At 44.1% G+C, this 24,749-nt stretch overlaps 1 protein-coding gene across 1 annotated transcript in view; it reads left to right on the top strand.

The window, feature by feature from the left end:
• The window catches only part of CNIH3 (cornichon family AMPA receptor auxiliary protein 3), a 75,898-nt gene that overhangs the window by 48,075 nt on the left and 3,074 nt on the right, over nt 1–24,749 (top strand). Inside the window, exons 4-5 of the mRNA XM_073338744.2 lie at nt 18,961–19,073; nt 23,432–23,575. Of these exons, the coding sequence (XP_073194845.1) occupies nt 18,961–19,073; nt 23,432–23,575 (257 nt within the window). The remainder of the gene's footprint in view (nt 1–18,960; nt 19,074–23,431; nt 23,576–24,749) is intronic.

Genomic DNA, 24,749 nt, shown 5'->3' with positions numbered 1-24,749 from the left:
TATATCCATTTGTTCTTGTGTCCACATTGGTACTGAGTTTAAATAATTCCTCTCCCTCTCTGGTATTTATCCCTCTGATATATTTATAGAGAGCAATCATATCTCCCCTCAACCTTCTTTTAGTTAGGCTAAACAAGCCAAGCTCCCTGAGTCTCCTTTCATAAGACAAGTTTTCCATTCCTCGGATCATCCTAGTAGCCCTTCTCTGTACCTGTTCCAGTTTGAATTCATCCTTCTTAAACATGGGAGACCAGAACTGCACACAGTATTCCAGGTGAGGTCTCACCAGTGCCTTATATAACGGTACTAAAACCTCCTTATCCCTACTGGAAATACCTCTCCTGATGCATCCCAAGACGACATTAGCTTTTTTCACAGCCATATCACATTGGCAGCTCATAGTCAACCTATGATCAACCAATACTCCAAGGTCCTTTTCCTCCTCCGTTACTTCTAGTTGATGCGTCCCTAGCTTATAACTAAAATTCTTGTTATTAATCCCTAAATGCATGACCTTACACTTCTCACTATTAAATTTCATCCTATTCCTATTACTCCAGTTTACAAGGTCATCCAGATCCTCCTGTAGGGTATCCCTGTCCTTCTCTAAATTAGCAATACCTCCCAGCTTTGTATCATCTGCAAACTTTATTAGCACACTCCCACTTTTTGTGCCCAGGTCAGTAATAAAAAGATTAAATAAGATTGGTCCCAAAACTGATCCTTGAGGAACTCCACTGGTAACCTCCCTCCAACTTGACAGTTCACCTTTCAGTAGGACCCGTTGTAGTCTCCCCTTTAACCAATTCCCTATCCACCTTTCAATTTTCCTATTGATGCCCATCTTATCCAATTTAACTAATAATTCCCCATGTGGCACAGTATCAAACGCCTTACTAAAATCTAAATAAATTAGATCCACTGCATTTCCTTTATCTAAAAAATCTGTTACTCTCTCAAAGAAGGAAATCAGGTTGGTTTGGCACGATCTACCTTTTGTAAAACCATGTTGTATTTTGTCCCATTTACCATTGACTTCAATGTCCTTAACTACCTTCTCCTTCAAAATTTTTTCCAAGACCTTGCATACTACAGATGTCAAACTAACAGGCCTATAATTACTTGGATCACTTTTTTTCCCTTTCTTAAAAATAGGAACTATGTTAGCAATTCTCCAATCATATGGTACAACCCCTGAATTTACAGATTCATTAAAAATTCTTGCTAATGGGCTTGCAATTTCTTGTGCCAATTCTTTTAATATTCTTGGATGAAGATTATCTGGGCCCCCCGATTTAGCCCCATTAAGCTGTTTGAGTTTCGCTTCTACCTCAGATATGGTGATGTCTACCTCCATATCCTCATTCCCATTTATCATGCTACCATTATCCCTAAGATCCTCTTTAGTCTTATTAAAGACTGAGGCAAAGTATTTGTTTAGATATTGGGCCATGCCTAGATTATCCTTGACCTCCACTCCATCCTCAGTTTTTAGCGGTCCCACTTCTTCTTTCTTTGTTTTTTTCCTATTTATATGACTATAGAACCTTTTACTATTGGTTTTAATTCCCTTTGCAAGGTCCAACTCTACTTGACTTTTAGCCTGTCTCACTTTATCCCTACATATTCTGACCTCAATAAAGTAGCTTTCCTTACTGATCCCTCCCTTCTTCCACTCCCTATATGCTTTCTGCTTTTTCTTAATTACCTCTCTAAGATGCTTGCTCATCCAGCTTGGTCTACAACTCCTGCCTATGAATTTTTTCCCCTTTCTTGGGGAAAGGCAAGCTTCTTGGGCAGTGTAGCTGCCTCAATGGTGGAAGATGTACTGTAGACAGGGCTTGGGTGATCAGATATGATTTTACCACCCTATAGGGTTTCAACTCTGTCTATACTAAATCCACCAAAGTAGCTACAACTTGTGGAACTGCACCAATTGGGAATTATGGATCTGAAAAATCCCAGTGTAGACACAGCCTAAAATCTAGTGTAAACAAGCCCAACAAATCAGGCCGTGTGTATGATACATTGGCACAGCTGCAGCTACACCACTATAGTGTAGAAGCTTCCTACGTTGATGGTTTTTCCATTGATGTAGTTAATCCACCTCTCCGAGAGGCAGTATCTACCTCTACAGAAGAATTCTTCCATCAACCTAGGTGTGTCTCACCGTGGGTTTGGTCGACGTAACCACGGTACTCAGGGCATGAAATTTTTCACAACCCTGAGCAACATAGCTAGATAGACCTAATTTTTAAGTACAGAACAGGCCTCAGTTGCAAAGCTGGGAATAGAAACTATACCCCTACCTTTAGTAGCACTATAAATCATTTTCAGCACTGATTAAAAATGAACCAGTTCCTAATTTAGACAGGGATTAATAAGCATAGCCATACTGTAAAGATAGGTCTGCTTTAGAGAGAGAATCTTGCATTGTCTTCACTGCCAGGTTTGAAACACAGCCGGTGCTGTCTCCTGCTCTAATGAATAGTAAAAATTTCCTTCTTGCCGCTTAGGTGCCTTTGTCATTAGAGGGGGAGACTGAATTGTTGGCCAGTGAAAATCAGGTAAATTAAGTCTGTGGCAGTAGCAGAACTTGCTGTGATATTTCACAGAACAATGTAGGATGCATTTTGAGTTTTGATAAATTGTTCCTAGGACAAAGACCATAATGAGAACAGAAAATGGCATTACATGAATCGCTTCCATTGACGGAGATTGTAACAAAGCTGGAGTATATGCACTTTGTCCACTCTTGTTAGAGTCCAAAGACTGCATCCTTGTTAGTGGCTTCTTGATGCCTTCTATATTTCCTGGCATACCTAATGCGTTTCTCTTTCATACCTCATGAATATCATGACACCGCTGAGTCTGACTCACCAGCTGGGCAGCAGGAAACCCTGCAGGAGGCTCCTCCTGCTGTGTGATTGGTAGCTAAAACTCACATCAAGGGGCAATGTAAATTAGTTATGAAGAATAACCTCTGCTAGTACGAACTGTGCTGGAGCTATTTGGGCAATCATTCAGTTCACATTTTAATAGCTTACGTGTCCTTATAAGACAATACAGATAGAAGCTTCCGCCCTAGCAGACACTGCTGCACATAAAGTGATTTGAATCAGTATTATAATTTTAAAGTTTTAAAATATTTATCATCTCATATATTATTTTCTTGGGTATTTAAACCATTTGCTTCTAACTTTGAAGCACAATTGTAAAATGGTTCTAGCTAGAGATGGCCTTGAATCACAAAACATGATCTGAATAGCTGCGGATGTAGGGAAATTTGAGTTCAGATCTAAAGTCCATGCCCAACCACTTTCTCTAATGATGGAGCATACTGACACTCCAGCTGTGAACACCCCAAAACTTCAGGGAAGTTTGAATCCCTCTCTGAACTTGACAGCCTGGACTCATCTGTATTTATTGTGCTGAGTTGAAATAAATGTTGACATTAAAACCCCAAACCACGATGAATGTGCCTGGTTTCAGTTTTTGTTACAAACTTGAAGCTCAGATCTGTTCAGGGATCTTTCCGTCTAGGGTTTTAGTTGAGGCCATAGTTTGAGGAAGGTGTCAGACATAAAATACAGCTGCAGACCCAAACTTTCCCAAAGTTCAGGTTGTGTTTGGATCTGATTTCAGGCTCATCTCTACTTTTAACAAGGGTCGGGCCCTAATAAGGACTGACCAGCTAAGCCATTTTCCCTGAAGTGGGTTTATACTATTTTAAACCTTTTCAGGAATCCTGATTCCTTGACAGGTTTGGATTGGTCTTAAGTATCTACTCTGTGACTGGGACCACAAAGACTTTCTTAAACTATTTGATTACCTGAAAAAATCTTAATGCAATTGATTAACAAGTGTTTTGTGTGTGTGGTCTTATTCACCGAGGTGCTCACTTGAGCACTTTGTTACTATCTCCTATTTGATTCAAGGAATAACCAGAAACTTTTACCTATCTAGCAGCCTACAAAAATGTTGGGTAAATATACTGTCGGGAACAATTCTGCTTTGGTCAGGGTGTGGATGAATAGCATATGTAAGAACGTTTTCTTTCTAACTTCTGGGTTGCCATTGTTATTATTTACATTTCCCTTTCATTTTTGCTCCCATTATTTATGGTAGTCCTTGGCAGGCTGAGGTACTGAAATGGATCATTGGCAGAAGTGTTTAACATGTTTAACATGAAAGCCTAATTCTTATTATTTGTATTACAGGAGTGCATCAAGATCCTAACAAAGAACAAGGCTCCTTTGAGCTAGGTGCTATACAAACACATAGTAAGAAATTGTGTGCTTTTCAGGGCAGGAACTATCTAAATAAACAAGACAGATAAAAGGTGGGAGACGAAACAGAGGTAGGAAGGCTGACAAAGGGACTTAGACACCTAGAAAATCACTGGAACAGCACTGTGACCCACAAAGCCCAAGTTAAGTGCTAGGCTCCCTATGCAATGCCTGGGGAGAAAGAGGCACTTTAGAATGCAATCCACAAAACCCAGCACACTAGGTAGGGAGCCACCTAAGCTAGCCAATGGGAGATGCTGAGGAGAGTGGTGTGTGCAAAGCCCTGCCTCTCTTATGGAGGTAGGCACCTAAGGCCAGCTACAGGGAGGTGCTGAGTTCTGCTAGTGATCAGTGAACAGGGAAAGATGTGTGTTTTTCTGCCTAATATGCATGCAGGCCCGATCTGGTAGGCTTGCTCAGAGGTTGCCTATCTCCAAATAAAACGAGCCAGGGAAGAGATGCTCCCTTTAGCTTAATAGTTAGGGTACTTGCCCAGGAAGTGGGAGACCTCCTGTTCAAGTCTCTTCTCTGCCCTGAGGGGCAGAAGGGATTTAAACAGGGCTCAGCCACCTGTCAGGTGAGTGTTCTAGCCACTGGACTATGGGATAATCTGATGTGGGGCCTCTCAGTCTCTCATATTGAAATTGTTCCATTTGAATTAAATAATTGAGCGAGAGAGAGAGAGAGAGAGAGACTGACACTATAGCCCAGTGATTAGAGCACTCATCTGAGAGATGGGAGATCCCTGTTGAAATTCCTTCTCACTGGGGTGAGGGGAGCTTGAATTGGGGTCTCCCACATCCTTAACCACTGGGCTAAGGGTTATAAGAGAGGGCTTCCTCCTTCCCACCCTGTCTTGTGTGGAGTTAAGCAGCCTCTGAGTACAACTACTGGATCAGGCCTCACACGTAAGTTAGGCAGGGGAACATTTTGTGGATCGCTCTGCAGTTCAGGCAGGTGATACCCATCCAGACCCCTATGGTGAGGCAGCTGTGCACATGCTCAGGGGCAGAAACATAGGCACCTAGGGAACTTTTACTGCAAATAATTAAGCACAAAGTGAGTTTAGGTGCCTATAGGGTTAGACGGCAGCCAAGCAGGAGTTTTGTGTATCACAGTGGTGCCTAAAACAGAACTTGGGCACCTAAGTAGAGCCAGGCCAAAGTGACTTGTCGAAGGTTACACAGCAAAGCCGGGAATAGCAATCAACATCTTCTGAGTGCTAGTTTACTGCACTACCCACTAAACTCCACTGCCTCTCCAAGCCAGCATGAGCCTGCAGTGTGTTGAGTGCCTCCCACAAGGATGCTTCAATAGATATTAAGCATTCAGTACCTTTCACAGGATTGGGTGCTGCCTGGTTTAGTCTCAGGTCTGTCTGCATATGTTGCAAAAAGGCTGTCTCTGGAGAATGCTGCATCCTGAGCTGCTTGTAATACTAGCTAATTAGATCGTGTTCTTCTGGTTCATTGATCATCAGTGTAATTCTATATTGATTTTTAATTGCTTACTTTTGTAAGTTTCTTAATGATAGCCTGGAATCTCTCTGATATGCTTTCTTTTAATTTTCTTAGCTGTTTTTTAAGCTCTCAGTTTAGTGATTTGTCCAAAATAGATCCTGGAAGAATTTGGGGCAAGAACTTTCAGTTTCTGTTCCCCCTGATTATGGTATCAACTTTCTGTTAGCAAGCAGAAAGCTACATTTCCTTTTAGTTTATAAATAATAACTGAAAATGTTTGCTGCTTTTTGGGGAGTTGATGTCTTAGGGATTTGATAATGGCGCATGGGACCTTTCATCTTTAGGACACCCATTCTAATCCAGCCCAGCTCTGTACTGACTTACAATTATTATAGTCTGATTGATGGCTCGTGGGTGTGAAATTACTTGGTGGTTTTCAGTGTTTAGATACTTTGGTGATGTGTGCTGTGCAAAACCCCGAGACTATGTTGCTAGAATGGTCTCAGCCCAGGTTTTAGTGGGCAGGAGTCCACAAAACCGCCATCTCACAATTAGTCCTTTTGCAGACTATCAGCAGAGACTCCAAGGACTGTATATAGGCATAGGGAGTGTAGTATCCTCTTGCCCCTCATGGTGTTGGTCAGCTCTGCAGTAGATCAGCAGGGCCATGTGGAGAAGCTTGCAGTTCCACCATACTTGTTGTGCACGTTCTGTCAATATTGCACTTCTGTCTCCAGGGCTGACAATGCAGCCTCTTTTTCCTTACTTTGTAAAACCAATGTTTCTCTTGGCCTTAAAGATAGTTCTAATTAGGGTGACCAGATGCCCCGATTTTATAGGGACAGTCCTGATATTTGGGGCTTTTTCTTATATAGGCACCTTTTACCCCCTACCCCCTGTCCCGATTTTTCACACTTGCTATCTGGTCACCCTAGTTCTAATAACATGTTTAAAACACTTCTAATGGGGTGTAACTTTGTTAGTCTTACACCATTGAAAATAAGATTTCAAGTAGGTTAAAAATACATTAGTACAAAATTTTCAGCTAGCTCATGGAAATCATGCCTTATGCATAATTTATTTTTAGACTGTTTCTGTAGAGAGTCTCTTGTTAGTCAGAGAAGAAATGGAACAATTTGCAGTTTATATAAACAGCAGGATTGTCACCAGTTTGCACAACTTGGGGAAAGATGTTTCCAAGATCTGGAGGGAGCATTATCTCCCTGCAGGGGATGTGGGAGGGAATAGGAAAAGCAAATGAGATATTTTGAAAGTGGTTTGGACTCTGCAGGTTTATGCACCTACATGAACTTCATTTCCATTATCGTGCTCCCTCTGCAATCCACATAGCTGGCCAAGTCTTTCTGGTATACTCCACAGTGTAAAGTCAGGGTTGCTGCAGGGTCTGATGGCCAGACCCAGATCCAAAGACAGTGAGAGGTTTTCAGATACAGGCTTTTGCTTTGGGCCAGTTGCAACACTTGGAATTAAGCTTCATCAAAATTCAGGAAGGATGGGAGAACTTGCTCCAGAGCCACTTCTCATACTAATGGGCCAAATCTAGAACTGATATAAGCTGTTGTAACTCCATTGAAGTCAATGGAACTGAGCTTGCTTACACTGATTTTGACTCATAGTTATAGTTTGACACTGGCCTATTTATGTCCTCTTTATTCCATTTCAGATTGTAACTGTAACCCTTCTGCCCGTCAGAGTTGGCAGCAACAAGGGCCGGGTTCAATATCTAGGGGTTCCATTCCAATAACACAGTGCAAACCGGCTCGAGCCCCCACCCAGTGACCTGGGACAAATATATACCACCCCCGCTGGGCGCCTCCAAGAGGCAATACTTCCCCTCTCGCAAGCACATAGTCTGAGTGTAGCAAAAGCCTTTTAATAACAGAGAGAAACAATGTGGCATTATGTTGGGGAAACACCACCAACAGGATTCATAACACAACCCATGAGCAAAAACAACCCCACCCCAGGCAAACTGGGGCATGCCCTTTTCCCTTTGGTTCTTGAGTCCAGCAATCCCAAATCACCCAAAGTCCCAAAAGTCCAATGCCCCAAAAGTCTCTGTCCCTGGTCAGGGCAGCCCCAGAGTTCGAAAGTTTATCTGCGGAGCTTTACCTCCCAACCTGGATGGAAATGGGACGGGGGTAAGAGGCACCTTACGTGATCTGAAGCTGACCGCCCCATAGCTCCATAGCGGCACTCCGCTCCGCCAGCTGCCCCACAAACTCCTTCGCTCAGCTGCACTCCGCTCCGCCAGCCGCCCCACGAACTCCTTTGCTCCGCTCCGCTCCGCCAGCCGCCCCACGAACTCCTTCGCTCAGCTGCGCTCCACTCCGCTCCGCCAGCCACCCCACGAACTCCTTCGCTTAGCTGCACTCCGCTCCGCCAGCCGCCCCACGAACTCCTTCGCTCCGCTCCACGGCCCACAAGCAGCTCCTGCCATCCACACACTGCTCCGCGTCGAACTGCTCCACAATATATCTTCAGGCTCCCCCACTACTTAACACAACACTCAGTGATTTCAGCTCTTAGGTGAATTCAGCTTGTAGTAGGGGAGCCCCAGTGCTGGTGCACTGTCAGCCCAAAGTGAGCTCAGCAGCCTATAACTAGACTTCTAATGAAATCAAAATTAGCTCTGATATTCCACAGTGGAGAGAGGAGGAAGTGCAATTAGCATGATCACTCTCTTAAATGACTCAATATTGCTTTTCTCCATCCTCCTTTTTTAAAATGTTTGTTGCAAGGATTAAGGTGCTAAACAAAATACAGTCCTTTAATAGAGAGTCTGAGACCGTTAATTCCACCCTCACCCAGGTTGGAGGCATCTCCAGGTAGAGGGTTGGGGAGGCAGATAACATTATGGAAAGATCACCAACTAAGATCAGAGTGTTTGTCCCTCTTTCCTTATCAGAAGGATTGAGGTTAATGGTTATTTATTGAGGTTAATAGTTATTTTATTAATAAACACTTATTTTATACCTATGCCTTATAGGCGTAGTAGAGTAAATGTTATACAATGCTAACAAGAACTCATACAGTTAAAGTTGGCAGTCTTTTTCAGTGGAGTCCGGCTACCACCCCAGAATCAATGTTCTGATTTTTTTTACAAAACTTAGACACCATTAAAAAAATCTGGGAAGTCTGAAAATAAAGAGTTAAGGGATACAGCTATTTCCACACTGGCATATAATACTTCCTCATTTGCTGTCACTCCCATTTGTTTACACTGGGCAGTCCACCTTTGGTTTGGTCTCTTGTTAAGCTTCTTTAATAGAAATGCAGTTTGGGAGCCTACTTGTGATTTAATATGTTTTTTATCAAGAGCCAAATTCTTTCATCTTTACTCACTGACTAGCATTTTATTCCATGAGTAATCCCATTTTCTTCACTGGGACCACTCACAGGGAGTAGGGTCCTACTCAACTTGAGTTTTTGTCTACGCTGAAAATTGTAAGTGTTTTAAGTTTTACACACACAAAATTTGAAGTGTTTCAACATTTTAACATGGATAAATGACACTCCCTCTCCCTGTTCCCCTCCATACCGCCCCCAGCCACCTGCACCCATGCACGCCCTACCCCAGTGCCCTGCACACTAGTACTTAATTTGTGATGAAACAGGTGCTGGGGCTCAAGCAATTATTTTACTTTCATAACTGACACAGCAAGCTTAGAGGTGTCATGGATCAGCCCTGGCACAAATTAAGCACTGCAACGCACCCATTCCATGTCCTCCATCTCCTGGCCTACCATGTCCCATCAGTGCCTCACCTTGTCATCTATGTCCTTACTCCATGCCTCTGCCATGACTAGAAGGGATTCCTGGTTTCTGGCCCAGATGTGCAATTCATGTAATGAGCATCCAGACTTAGGGACACTTGCTATCTCTATTGTCATCTGGCACTGTGAAAAGCTTCACTTCTTGGTCCTCTCTTCATGTGTTCAGCGCATATTCTTCAGTTCTAACTCAAGACAATGTTAATCACCCCAGTGCGAATGTCTGTAGGTCCTCTGAGCTATTGCTCGTGTCTGCTTTCTCCAATACTCATCACACAGCAAGCCAGAATGGATTCTTTTAAATATGTCTCCTTGCAGTGATAATAGAGCAATATAGGAACAAAGTTGTGACAAAAAATAAGTGTTAGCAACCACTCTGCTTCTAATGGCCTCCTGAGAACAGGCTCCTAAGCAGCTCTCAGGAACATAATTATACAGCTGATTCTCTGATGAGCTGTGTACAAGTTACTGACAAACTTTGAATCTCTAACCTGGCATATTTGTTTGATGTGAAGAAAATAAAAGTTTGCATATTATCCAAACAAAAGATTTAGGTTCTCTTCCCATTGAGTTCAATGTAAGTTTAAGTGGAGTCAGGATCAGACTCTTAATCCCTCAAAGTAGAGGCTCTATGCAAATAGGTACAATAAATACAATAGGTAAAGTGGACTGAGTTAACACCTCTTCCTGTTAAATAGGTTGGATAGTGTTACAGCTCGTGCTCACTTTCCCATTGGGCTTCTGCCTCCTCAGGTGGACATTGATTGTACTTGAGACCTGTCGGTGTCTTTCTTGTGAGCACGTTACTCGATGTTCATGAAACTGCCAACCTCAGGCAGACCCCAGGGATGTGGCCTGAAAGGCAGATGTCTGAACATCATTTTACTGATCCCTGAGGCCCTTTCATCAATATGAGCTTGTCTGTGAAATGAATGAGATGGTGGTTTCCAAGTTCCTAATGAATGGATGTGGTACTAATTGTCAGTCTTGCTGCCAATCTTGGAAATGGCCAAAGACTGGATGGGTTTGGGGACTGAATCATCCTCTTGCCCCATAACCAGGTCCTGCCTGGTTATGACTGAGGCACCTTGGTGAGGCAGTGCAAGGAAGCGTGCACCTCTGTTCCCGAGGCATGTACTTATACTGCAGATAATTAGAAGACTTCAGTCTCCAGGGCTGCCAGCCCAGCCTTTGTCACTATTGCCGAATTACTTGAAAACAAAGCTGGTGTTGATGTCACCTGCACTCTCTTGGGGATTCTGCTGGAGGAGGGAAGCTATAAATCTTGTCATGGACTCAGTATGGACTTTGTAAGCATGCAACCCAGGGGCCTTGGTCAAACCTGTTCTTAGTGCCAACCATGTTTTGCAGCCTCCCAAAGAAAGTGGTGGAAGCTGTGTTGCTTGGGTAGGGTGACCATATTTTCCCAAAGGAAATTTTCCTACTTCACATGGCTGACCTGAGGGCCCCCCCCCCACCACCACATGCAGGACCAGGCTGAGGGCTCCACCCGCACTGCCTGCTGGCACAGGGCTGGCCCAAGGCTGCCCTCTCAACCCTACACATGGGGCTGGCCCAAGACCCCCTGCTGCCTGCAGTGTCGGCCTGGCCCAAGCTGCTTACCTGAGCCCTTTCTCCTGCATGGGGCTGGTGTTGCCGCTTGCTCCCCTGCAAATTCCTCCATGGCCCCAAGGGGTCACATCCCACTTTTTTGGCAAAACTGTGCATTTGTCAGTTTGCTTTTGCCAACTGATGATCAGTCGACAAGAGCAAACGGGACAAACGCCCAGTTTTGCCAAAAATGTTGGGATGCCTGGGACAGGGCTTAAAAAAGGGACTGTCCTGGCCAAAACAGGACATATGGTCACCCTACACTTGCGTCATTTAAAGTGGGTTGGAGAGACACCCAGACAGGTGTGGGTGTGACAAGAGGGGAACTTGCACTTGAATAAAATATTTGAGACCGTTGAAAATGCTAAAACGTAATATGTGTATACAATGTGGTGTGTTTATACACAATTCACCAAGCATCTCGGTGCCTGTGATAAAGGGAGCAAACATTTACAGTGCATGCATTCTGGATGTGTGCCCATTCCAGAGCAACGCACACACTTCCAAAGTGCCACTATTTTTCTGTATAATCCAGTTCATTTTCTTCCACTAGTTTGCACTGAATTCTTCCAGCTTGGTCTATAGCTTGCAAGTAGCACAATTTAATAGCTGTCAAATAGGGTGATCACTTGTTATTATTCTCACAAAGGCTTTAATCTGGCAGTTGATATTTCTCGATAAACCCTGCTCGTACTGGGTGAGCTCTATTAAGATGGACTCTAAAGTGAAATTAAATTAACTCTCTCCTCTGAAAACCATGGATTCCGCTCCCCCCCCCTTCTTCCACTGGCATGAATGCAGACAAATTCCACCACTCAGCTTTAGTAAGTGATCATGTGGAAAAAATTGCAAACTTCTCAGCACAGACCTCATCAGGGAGGTGCTTCAGACATCTCCAGACTCCCAAAGGAGATGGTTTCGGGGGACCTTTAGCACTGGAATGGGTTACCTAGGGAGGTAGTGGAGTCTCCTTCCTTAGAGGTTTTTAAGGTCAGGCTTGACAAAGCCCTGGCTGGGATGATTTAGTTGGGGATTGGTCCTGCTTTGAGCAGGGGGTTGGACTAGATGACCCCCTGAGATCCCTTCCAACCCTGACATTCTATGATTCTATGACCTGGATGTTGTCCATCCACTGACTGTTCCTGCAGTGTGGAGGATAAAAAGAGTTCAAGTTACAGTGGGTGGAAGGAAAAAGAGTCTCTAGGCCAAACACAGACTTGGTATAAACTGATGCAGCACCACTGATGGAGTTACACCCTATTACATCAGGCCCAGATTTGGGTCTTTGATAGATTTTATGCATATGCATCATTTGCAGTTGCTTGTTGCTGCTATGTGGATGGAAAAGGACTGATCTATTCTTAACGTAAACAGACTTGTTTCCACTTGGCTAATGAACAGTTTTGTGTCACATGAAGGAGACCTAGCTTCCGGTTCAATGTCCTTTCTCCTTTTATTCCTCAGGATGCAGGCTCAGCCTCTAGAGGGAGCAGGAGAGTTTATGTCAGTTAACAGCTGGATAAAGAATGGCGTGGATGGGCTTGGAAGGGAATCCCATCTGGCCATTCTCTGAAAGAAGGAATGGTGCCTGGTATGAAGGGCTTTTGAAATTGGAGGTGTAAGACAAGTAATAATGTGGAGAGGGGGAGACTTTCACAGGGATGGAGTGGGTCCTCCTCGAGAAGTGGAAAAATTGTGGGGTTTCCTGTTGCTCTGGGATATTTGGGGGCATTAGCTGTGAGCTAAGGGCTTCTAAGTAGTATCAGATTCTTAGCACTTAAGTGAGTGACTTAGCAATAACTGGTTGAACGGTCTGACTTGGCTGTGACAGGTGATTTTCCAAATAGGTGCAGGATCCATTAATAACAAAGAAGGTTATGTAATATTTATTCCGCCACCACTACACTTTTCCAGTTGTAACTACTATAATCTGTCTTCTGTGTCTGTTCAAACATGGCATTATTCAACAGTGGACCAAGTTAGAATATTCATTTCCCATGAAAATGATGTAATGTGCTATAAGTGTGGTAACATACAAGAAAGATCAATTCCAATGCAATAGAATAATGACAAAAGGGCAAATAACTATATAAAAAGCCATGGATGTTTTGTAAACAGAACAACAACAACATATATACAGAAAACAAGAAGCCCAATGGTTTGGGATTGAACTACCTGAGAGACTGCCTCAGCTGTGAGGTAGCTCAACTGCTGCAATTTTGATCCGTGGGGGAGTTCAAGTTGCGAGGAAAATGAGGGTGTTGTCTGTAAGGGAGACTGACTCTGAAAGTCACCTTCCTGTGCCATAGTCCAGCAGAGCCCAGATCTGTAAACTCCTGGAGTTGCTGCAAGGTTCTATTTTCTCTTAGAATTCTGAGGAGGAGAGTACGTACGTGTGTGTGTGTGGGTGTATTCATTGTCTGGTGCACTGGGAGATTAGGTATTTATGATGAGATGAGCGATTTTTTTTCTGTCTATATTAAATTGTACGTTGTAATTGTTGTAAGGGCACCTGGTACAAATGATGGGTTTTGATTAAGGGATTAGCATCTTTTTCATAAAGTTAACAAATTATATTCAATAGACCAAAACACAAACTTACCCTAAACTACTTAAATAACAGTAGGATATAATGCATTTTCCTTACCTCTGCTTCCATGCATTGTACCAACCTGTGTTTCTGCTCATGAACTTTGGTCCTGCAAGCTGTTGATCTTCTTCTCAGATTTCCCTTCAAGGTCTTCCCTCTGGTGAATGTCAGCAGGCAGCATTCCTGGGCTACTACATCACCACTGCTGTTCATCAAGCAGCAGGGCCCAGAGCAGCCCAACAGCAGCAGTGTCTTACCAGTTGCTTTACTTTGACAGTTTTCTCCTCCAGTCCCATACCCTAGCACCTATTTCAAAAGATGCCAAAGCTGTGTCCAGCGGTCATCACTTGAGACTAAATTTTATCTGCAACCCTGTGGGGTTACATACATGTGACTGAGTGCAGAATTTGGCTGTTGGAATGTTCCAGGGCTACTGTCGCTAAATCTATCATCTTGGTACCTTGAATTTTCCTAGAATTGCATATTGTGGTGTCTGGTCTATATAACAGTCACCATGATTTGAGAAAGAAACCGTGAAACACCATTCACTCAGGGACTACATTATTCAAGACCAATTAGTAATGGAATTTGGAGGCTTCCTTTCCTAGGTCACCGGTTCAAATTAAGAGCAGATCAGATGTATCCTAAAGTGGGTACCTTCTGACAGCTGCTGTGTGGTCTGTATGAAATGAGTTAGTGCTCTCAGCCTAATTCCTAATGAACAGGTCACCCACATCAGAAAAACTACCACCAGAATGGACTGTCTTGGAAGAGATGGCAAGGACTGAGTGGACTTGGATTTTGAACAAACCTTTTCCTTTCTAGGAGCCCAATCCAGTGCCCACTGAAGTCAATTGAAAATTTACATTAAATTCATTGGGCATTGGCTCAGGCCCTAGGATGATTCCTCCAGCTTAGAGCTAAGGCATTGTCATAGGTGGTGGAACTAGGGGTCTGGGAGTCCTGCCACTCCCCCTTCCCCGCCCCCACCTTGAAGTGGTTTCCATTATATACAGGGTTTACCGTTTGGTTCAATGGTACTCAGTACCACAAATTGTTCCAGCATCCCTGGGCACTGTTATGGTTCAGGACCAGCTGTACCTTTGACCTCTCTCTCCGTTTCTCTCTGGACACCCTGTGAAGTGACAGGTCTTGCACTTTCACTTCTCTCAGGGCGGAGTCCCCTGACTCGCCATCTCCAGGCTATAGCATCCTGTGTACCAAAGATGATTAGTCTGCAGGCCTGACTATGTTTGGCTGCCTGCATGGATCCCCTTTGGGAGCTGTGACCAGTAGGGGACTCAGTGACTCAGATCAGCTTCTTCAAAACAAAATATTCTTGATATACATCTAAAGGAATGCAGCATTTGGAGAAAAGAGTTAAAACAACACGCAGCCTACATGCCTTTGTCTTACCTAAAGGTTACATCTAACTTATCCAAGACTCCTCAGCCTCAGGGAATGAAGGTCAGTCTGCTCCCTAGCACTCACCGCCTCCTTCTGTGTCCCTCTCAACTTCAGGACTGAGGTTTATAACCCCTCCACAATTCTTTGTTTCATTTCCCCCAGTTGGAGTTCCTTCCTCTTCCCTCCCCCACCCCAGAGTTACCAGCCAGCCTATTGACCAGAGCACTGTGGAGGTAAAACTTCAAAGGAATTGACACCTGTATTTAAGTACTAGTCAGTGGGTTATCTTCAGCCATTGTCTGCCAGGCTGAGGGTGAGCTCCTTCAGTAGTTAACCTTTTGAAACTGGGTAGCAAACAGCATAACGACAATTATATATGCAGAGGTACACATAATATTCATTGGTTTCAGAGTAGCAGCTGTGTTAGTCTGTATCCGCAAAAAGAAGGAGGAGTACTTGTGGCACCTTAGAGACTAACAAATTTCAAAGATAGCTGGGAGTGCTGGTAGCGTAGCGCCTGAGGAGAGAGTCCACATAGCCAGACAATCTACTGTTAGGGTGCCAATGCCTGAGATGATGGGGCGTCCAGGATTTCCAGGTTTATGGATCTTGGGTAGCAGATAGAATACCCCTGGTCGGGGTTCTAGGCATGTGTCTGTACAGATCTGTTCCTGTGCTTTTTCAGGGAGTTTCTTGAGCAGATGGTGTAGTTTCTTTTGGTAAACCTCAGTGTGATGAGAGAGTAATGGCCTGTAGAATGTGGAGTTAGAGACCTGCCTAGCAGCCTCTTGTTCATATTCCAACTTATCCATGATGACGACAGCACCTCCTTTGTCAGCCTTTTTGATTATGATGTCAGAGTTGTTCCTCAAGATGTTGATGGCGTTGTGTTCTGCATGACTGAGGTTATGGGGCAAGTGATGCTGCTTTTCCACAATTTCAGCCCTTGCACGTCAACGGAAGCAATCTATGTAGAAGTCCAGTCTGTTTCGACCTTCAGGAGGAGTCCATGCAGAATCCTTCTTTTTGTAGTGCTGGTAGGAAGGATTCTGTGGGCTAGTATGTTGTTCAGAGGTGTGTTGGAAATATTCCTTGAGTCAGAGATGTTGAAAGTAGGATTCCAGGTCACCACAGAACTGTATCATGTTCATGGGCCTGGAGGGACAAAAGGAGAGGCCCAAATAATACAGATACCTCCCACTTTCTTCACAGACACATTCTCCGAGAAGCGTTGGGGGGAGCTTGCCCCGCTACTGGCCCTGACAATCCTGATCCCTGGATAAACAGAGGACTTTGGTCTCCAGTGGCCAAATCCTGCCTTGCCTTATGTCCATGTAGCCTCATAGAAGTCAGTGAGGTCAGTTTCCCTCCAGATTTACCAGTTTTGTACATTTTACCGATAATGGATCACTTAAAAGACTAAAACCCTAAAAAGGCTATTAAGAACAGGTATATGGGAATGGATTAGGGGATGGATTTAGGGACCGAATGGCTAGGCAGCAGTTCTGTGGAAAAGGACCTGGGGTGACAGTGGACGAGAAGCTGGATATGAGTCAGCAATGTGCCCTTGTTGCCAAGAAGGCCAATGGCATTTTGGGATGTATAAGTAGGGACATAGCGAGCAGATCGAGGGACGTGATCGTCCCCCTCTATTCAACATTGGTGAAGCCTCATCTGGAGTACTGTGTCCAGTTTTGGGCCCCACACTACAAGAAGGATGTGGATAAATTGGAAAGAGTCCAGCGAAGGGCAACAAAAATGATTAGGGGTCTGGAACACATGACTTATGAGGAGAGGCTGAGGGAACTGGGATTGTTTAGTCTGCAGAAGAGAAGAATGAGGGGGGATTTGATAGCTGCTTTCAACTACCTGAGAGGTGGTTCCAGAGAGGATGGTTCTAGACTATTCTCAGTGGTGGAAGAGGCCAGGACAAGGAGTAATGGTCTCAAGTTGCAGTGGGGGAGGTTTAGGTTGGATATTAGGAAAAACTTTTTCACTAGGAGGGTGGTGAAACACTGGAATGCATTGCCTAGGGAGGTGGTGGAATCTCCTTCCTTAGAAGTTTTTAAGGTCAGGCTTGACAAAGCCCTGGCTGGGATGATTTAATTGGGGATGGGTCCTGCTTTTGAGCAGGGGGTTGGACTAGATGACCTCCTGAGGTCCCTTCCAACCCTGAGATTCTATGATTCTATGATTGCTAAGAAATCCACTTTCAATGCTGGGGTGCTTAGCCAGATATATGTCCACGATTAAGCACTTTGTATCTACAATTTGTGACTGTGATGAATCTCCCTTGCTAGAAAGGTTAGTGTTATACTATAAATCAAATTCTGAAGAAGGCGAAAAAAGCAGCAGCGATAAATTACCTGAGTCTGGAATCAAACTGTATAGTTGGGCCATGATTTGTCATCTGCCTAGGACAGGGGTTCTCAAACTGGGGGTCGTGACCCCTCAGGGGGTCGCAAGGTTATTATATGGCGGGTCGCGTGCTGTCAGCCTCCACCTCCAAACCCTGCGTTGCCTCCAGCATTTATAATAATGTTAAATATAAAAAAGTGTGTTTTTAATTTATAGGGGGGGGTCGCACCCACAGGTTTGCTGTGTGAAAGGGGTTGCCAATACTAAAGTTTAAGGATCACTGGCCGAGGAGATAGAGCTTTGAGGGTACTAGAACTGAAGCTACTGGCACAGGATAAGATGTCTCTACATGTGTTAAAAGTTCCAAAGATAAATAAAAGTTCTGTGACTGCGAGATGAAAAGATTCCGAAAAAAGGGAAAGGTTGGGCTCCATTACAATACCATGATAGAGCTCCAAAGGGGGGTCCCTATGGCAGCTGAACTAGTACCAACCAAACTCCAAATGCCTTTTGTGGGGCAGCCTGACCTTAGCTGTGGGGGCTCCAAGACACTGCAAGACATGAAGCCAAGATGCCTACAAAGGTTTCTGCCTGGTGAGAAATGATTGCTGTCGGCAAATGAATCTTTATGGTTGTAAAAAAGACCATCTGAGAAAATTAGAGAAAAAGACCAACTAAGAAAGGGGAAAAGCAGTAGAGATAGTGACAGGGCTCTATGGTCTTGTCTACAGGAGCCTTTCTTCCTTAAAATTTTATTTCCCTGTTGCTACCTATTCACTTCCACCAGCGTTGATGGTAGGAGCGTTTCTAATGTCCACCCAGTTTCTCTCTCTGAGAAATGACCCACGTCTTGGGTCCAAAGAGCCCTGACACTTGGAGCCATGTTGTTACTAGGGAGAGACTTTTCAAGGTTCCCTTCTCACAAGAGTTTGGCACAAACTGCTCTCTAATATCTACATGAGTCTCCCAGTGATTTAATCCTGTTATAGAAAATCGAAATAGTTGAAAACAATCTTCTGGTTTTTTTTTCAAGGGCACTTTAAATCCCAAACAAAAGTGAAACTTCAGTACTAGATCTCCACTTTTCTTTTCAAATGGTTCAGTTATAATACTTAGCCTTGGAATAACTCTTTGTAACCATTCACTCATTTATTCTCAGAACACCCCAGCGAGATAGGCAAATATTATAATCCCCATTTGACAGACAGGGGAAACTGAAGCAAGAAGAGGATAAGTGACTGATCCAGGGTCTCTCAATAAGTCATTGGAGTGGAGTCAAGATTAGAACTCAGCATTCAATCCTGTGCTCATTTCTTTAGACCATATTGCCTCTCATAGACCCATCAGACTTGCAGATATGCTTAGTCTACTGAAAAGCTGTTTTAAACTATAAAAATCACAGAGATGCTTTTCTGATAGACCTGTTCTCTTCTGCCTTTTCTTTTCTTCAGCTCGTGTTGCCTGAGTATTCTATCCATAGCCTTTTCTGCATCATGTTCTTGTGTGCTCAGGAATGGCTAACCCTGGGGCTGAATGTTCCTCTGGTTTTTTATCACTTTTGGAGGTAAGGCTGTCTTCTGTGTACTGGACTATTGTCACCCTCATTTGCCCAATCAACATGCGTGTATATGGCACCGGATAATGAAAACACGGCAATAACACGAAGGATGGATTTCTTTCTCCAATCTCCCTTTCTGTACCATTAGTTGCACAGGTGGATGAAACTCAGTTCTGCTGTGGGTTCATACTTTTAAGATGAAAGGGCCTCAAACTTTAACAGTCAGTCTGGAGAAAGAGGAAAACATGAGGCATTCAGGTTCCAGTGAAGAGGATGGCATGGATTTTAAAGTTTCTACAAACCTGAATATTAAAAGAAATATTTTAATGACTTTTTTTTGGGGGGGGGAAAGGAAAATAAAATAAAAAAATAAAATCTTAGATTAAGTTAATTAACTATTCCTACACAGTGTTGGAACACAAATACTACAGCAGCATAGTTGTGCATGAGAACCAGGAAATGACTAGAATATGAAAGTGAAACTAACCATTGCACTAGGCACTGTACAGACACAGGGCAGTCCTGGCCCGAAAGAGTCTGCTATCTAGAGATATTGATTTCAGGTGTGGAGACGAAACTACCCTCTCAACCCTTCCATCAGGGTTGTGGATCATTGATGGGGGGAGTCTGAGGGATGTTTCCACTTTCACTATCTGTACTTGTGGTTAGGGTCACCAACTGTCTAATTGCACAAACCCAAACACCTTTTCCCCACCCCTTCCCCAAGGCCCCACCCCATGCTCTGCCCCTTCTCGGAGGCCACTTCCCCTGCTCACTCCAGCCCCCCTCTCTCCATTGCTCACTCTCCCCCACCCTCACTCACTTTCATGGGCTGGGGCAGGGGGTTGGGGTGCAGGCTCTGGGAGGGAGTTTGGGTGTGGGAGGGAGCTCCAGGCTGATGCTGGGGCAGGGGGTTGGGGTGTAGGAGGGGGTGCCAGGTGGCTCTTCATGCTGCCCCTGCCTGTAGGCACCTCCCCTGCAGGTTCCATTGGCCGCGATTCCCCGTTCCTGGCCAATAGGAGCTGCAGAGTCAGCGCTCAGGGTGGGGGTAGCGCGCGGGGACACCCTGGCTGCACCTCCACCTAGGAGCCATGGGGACATGCTGGCCACTTCCGGGAGCAGCGCAGAGCCAGGGAGCCTGCCTTAGCCCTGCTGCACCACCAGACTTTTAGTGGCCTAAAATCTCCTGGATTGGCTTCAGTAGCCTCCAGGAGATCAAGCCCGATTCCAGGAGACTCCCAGCCAAAATGGGAGAGTTGGCAACCCTACTTGTGGCCAGATTCTCTGATCTTCTCCAGCCACTTTGTGCTGCTCTGCAGAGTGGCTGGATTCTGGCTGTAGCTGTCTGCAGACAAGTTTTCCATTAGTATAAAACTGGCAGAGGCAGCCTCCCCCATCCCATCCCAGTGGGAGGGAGGGGGCATTGCAGGAGTGGGACGTGGTGGCGTGGAGCTGCTCTATGCCTGATCTTCCACTGGTTAAGATCACTGAGGGACATTAAGAATTAGTTGCTTAAGGTAAAGCTTCTCTTCAGCAGCTCTAATTTATGCTAGAGCCAGACAATGTAGGATCAGGGAACTGCAGCCAGCCCCCTGGTAGCCAAGCCCCCAGTTCAACCTAGCAAAGAATCAGCCCTCCATCTGTCCTTAGGATAACTAAGGGACTTTAATTCCCAGTGCTGTCAGTATAGCACCTTTCAGGAGCACTACATTCCCATAAAAATTTAAAAAGACTTACATCATTTTTATCTTGTCAGGGTCTCTTTATATCAGGAGGGCTAAAGAATGTAGCAGAAACCCACTGCTGTGTAGCAGTGCAAAGAGCAGGGTTATAGTGAAGAAGATAATTAGGAGTATCTTGGTTTCGAACTAAAGAGCGGTAGCTCTGTCGTGGTATTTGCTACAAAAGCTCAGTACTAATTACAAGTGGAATGGCACCGTGTATTATTCTGAGTTTAGAGTGACAATCTAATTCTCAAAAAGCTTGATGGAGTTGTGAATGTGCTTTCTCTCTGGTGGGGCTGAACACATGAAAGCTAATAGTATTTCCAACACAGTTTTCGCAGAGGGGAACACCTCAAGTGTCACAAGAACAGGTGTCTGGCAAGTGTGAAAATTATATTTAATGTGCAAGGCAAAAATGTTGTTTGTGGATGGCAAGTGTTTATCGTCATGCTTTGGGGGGAATACAGTCGATCTTTAGCTGCAGAGATTTCTGGGTATGTATGCTATTACTTTTATTATTATGCCTCTAGTAAGGATCAGGGTCCATTATGCCAAGTGCTATACAAAGACACAGGAAGATGTGGGGTGAAATCATAGCCCCAATGAAGTCAATGGAGCCAGAATTTCACCTGTGGCCCCTTTTGAAGAATCTGCAGTCTATATAAAGATGAGTGAGTGTGACAAATGCTAGAAGGGAAGGCGGGAGAGAGGACATGGTTATCATTAATGAGAAGTTAAACATCTGGTTCCATAGGTTGGCTATGTGCTGGCTCTGCATCATTTAAAAGGATGGGTGGGTTTTTAAATAAACATGTAAATATAATCGGTTACTATCCTGTATTTTTAACAGTAATAATAATACTTCATCTAAGGATCTCAAAGCATTTAACTAGAATTGATCAGGAAATTATTTTTCCCCACAAAATAATTTAGACAAAATCAATGTATTTTCTTCAACATTTTTCTTCTTTTTTTTGAGCTTTTGTTATAAACCCAAACATTTTCAACAAATATGGAAATTTCCCTTGTGCAGAAAAGTCATTTTCCATTCAAAAATTATTCTGGTGGCAAATTTTTCAGCCATATAACAATGCAACTAAGCCATATAATACATGCCGTATGAGTAGGGCCCTATCAAATTCAAGTTCCATTTTGGTCAATTTCACAGTCATAGGATTTGAAAAATAGTAAATTTCATTATATCAGCTATTTTAAGTCTGAAATTGCTGTAATTGAAGGGGTCCTGACCCAAAAAGGAGTTGTGAGGGGGTCACAAGGTTATTGTGGGGGAGGAGGGAGGGGTACTGCTACCCTTACTTCTGTGCTGTTGCTGGCGGGTGCTGCCTTCAGAGCTGAGCAGCTGGAGAGCGGCCACTGCTGGCCAGGAGCCCAGCAATGAAGGCAGAGTAGCTGCCAGCAGCAGCAGCATAGAAGTAAAGATGGCCTGGTATGGTTTTGCCACCCTTCCTTCTGCGCTGCTGCCTTCAGAGTTGGGCCCTCAATCATCAGCTGCCACTTTCCGGCCACCCAGCTCTGAAGGCAGCAGTACAGAAGTAAGGGTGGCATAGCAAGGTATTGTCACCCTTACTTCTACACTGCTGCTGGCAGGTCGCTGCCTTCAGAGCGGGGTGCCCGGCTCACAGCTGCCACTTTCCGTCCACCCAGCTCTGAAGGCAGCGCAGGAGTAAGGGTGGCAATACTGCGACCCCCTGCAACTCCATTTTGGGTCAGGAACCCCAATTTGAGAAATGCTGGTTTCCCCTGTGAAAACTGTTTAGTAATTGGGTAAAAACACGCAAAAGACCAGATTTCATGGAGGGAGGCCAGATTTCACGATCCATGACGTGTTTTTCATGGCTGTGAATTTGGTAGGGTCCTACATATGAGGTATGCAAGTATTATTATATTCTTTTTACAGATGGATAAACTGAAGTGCTTATTGGTTCAGAGAGAATTACCTGTTGTCATGCAGTTAGTCAGTGACGTAGCTGCTATTAGAATTCAGGAATCTTGATTACCTGTTCTGACCACTAGACAACACTGCCACTCATAACATATTAGTATTAGAGAGTAAGTCACAGTCACATAAGGAGGATGGTTTCAGAGTAACAGCCGTGTTAGTCTGTATTCGCAAAAAGAAAAGGAGTACTTGTGGCACCAGCAGGAGAGTGGGGTGGGAGGAGGTATTGTTTCATGGTCTCTGTGTATATAATGTCTTCTGCAGTTTCCACAGTATGCATCCGATGAAGTGAGCTGTAGCTCACGAAAGCTTATGATCAAATAAATTGGTTAGTCTCTAAGGTGCCACAAGTACTCCGTTTCTTTTTTTATAAGGAGGATGGAATGTATTTTTCTAAACAGTTAATCGAACATAGGAAGTCCACAAGAATTAATTGCTACAGGGATATATGAGTAATCTATTTAGATTAGTATCAGATTTCAACAATGGCCAATGCCATATGCTTCAGAGGAAGATCTAAAACCTCCACACTGAACCTTACTGTGGATTGCTATATCATGGGAGGAAATGGGATTTCTTCCTGACTCTGGCTAGTGATCCAGGCCATGAGGACCTGCAACCTGTAAAAATTTGATTGAGAATATTAATGTCGCTCCAGATGTTTTCTCTTGCTCTTTCAGGTATTTCCATTGCCCAGCGGATAGTTCAGAGCTCGCATATGATCCACCTGCAGTCATGAATGCAGACACCTTGAGTTACTGTCAGAAAGAAGCATGGTGTAAACTAGCTTTCTATCTCCTTTCCTTCTTCTACTATCTTTACTGGTAAGCTTGATCATTCCCATGTGGAAGTGGTACAGAGCTGTTTTTTATGTAAAAATTAAGCTTGCGCTATAGACCAACAAGAACAGACAACCTCATTCCCTTTGTCTTGAGTAACCATTTCAGTCCCTGATTCAGGACAAGATCCCTGTTCAGAACAGCACTTAAGCATGTGTTTAAGACCCATTGAGGTCATAGGACTTAAAGTGAAGCACGTACTTACGTGCTTTCCTGAATTGGGCCCCAATGCATCCTTAAGGTTTCCAATACAGTTTCATTCAACCTTCAGTCAAAAAGCTATCTCTGCTAGGAAACTAATTTTTTTTTGGTCCTTTGGATAGTCTGTTTAGATGGATGTCACTCTATATTGATATCATAGCAAATAAGTTACATCAGCTGTTAATAAGATATAATATTAGGGTCAAATCCTGCCCTATGCTTTGCGAGTTGATTCTTACCTAACACTTAAAAGAGCACTAGAAAGGGGGCTCCATGGCTGCAGGTGCATGCTTTGGTCTGCAGCAGTAAGGTGCACTTGGCAGTACCTCTCCTGTGGCCTATCCTGAGCCAGCCTACCTTGCATTATAAAGATAGATAAGGCCTCATCCGAATGTCACTGTAGGTCAAGGAAAGACTCCAGGTCCATGGACAGCTCCACCCCACCCCTCCCCCTTATACTGTCACATTTACTAAGGGCAGAGACGAAAATGGCTGATGCAAGGAATATGCAGGGATCATGTCTAGTTAAGGAGACACCTGCATGATCCTTGCACTTTTGCTGGTAGGAGCCATGTAATTACACTAAAGCAGCTTGACAACACAAATTCATGCTTTTAATTTTAAATGAAGTTATTTTATTTTAGTTTTCCCTCTACTCCTCTCATAGCTGGGATCATGTCCGGTACCCCATCTCCAAGCACCCTTATGTTGCATAATGCTTTGTAAAGTGGGGCTTGTTCAATCAATACACTGCTGTGGGAGGCTGAATGTCCCTTCCTGATTAGCAATAGTGATAATGTAATATCTGCTCACTTGTCAATTACAGCATTATCCTGAGGTCTAAATGCTGCAGGCTGCATGTTAAAATTTGTGGCAGTTAAATTAAAAAGTAATAACTAAGAGCAAAATTATGTCTGGCCAAATCTGTGTGAGAAGGCACAAGGGTCCTGCCCCCTCT

Source organism: Lepidochelys kempii, chromosome 3 (assembly GCF_965140285.1).
Source record: "Lepidochelys kempii isolate rLepKem1 chromosome 3, rLepKem1.hap1, whole genome shotgun sequence".
Classification (NCBI taxonomy): domain Eukaryota; kingdom Metazoa; phylum Chordata; order Testudines; family Cheloniidae; genus Lepidochelys; species Lepidochelys kempii.
This window is presented reverse-complemented; position numbering and strand designations above follow the sequence as displayed.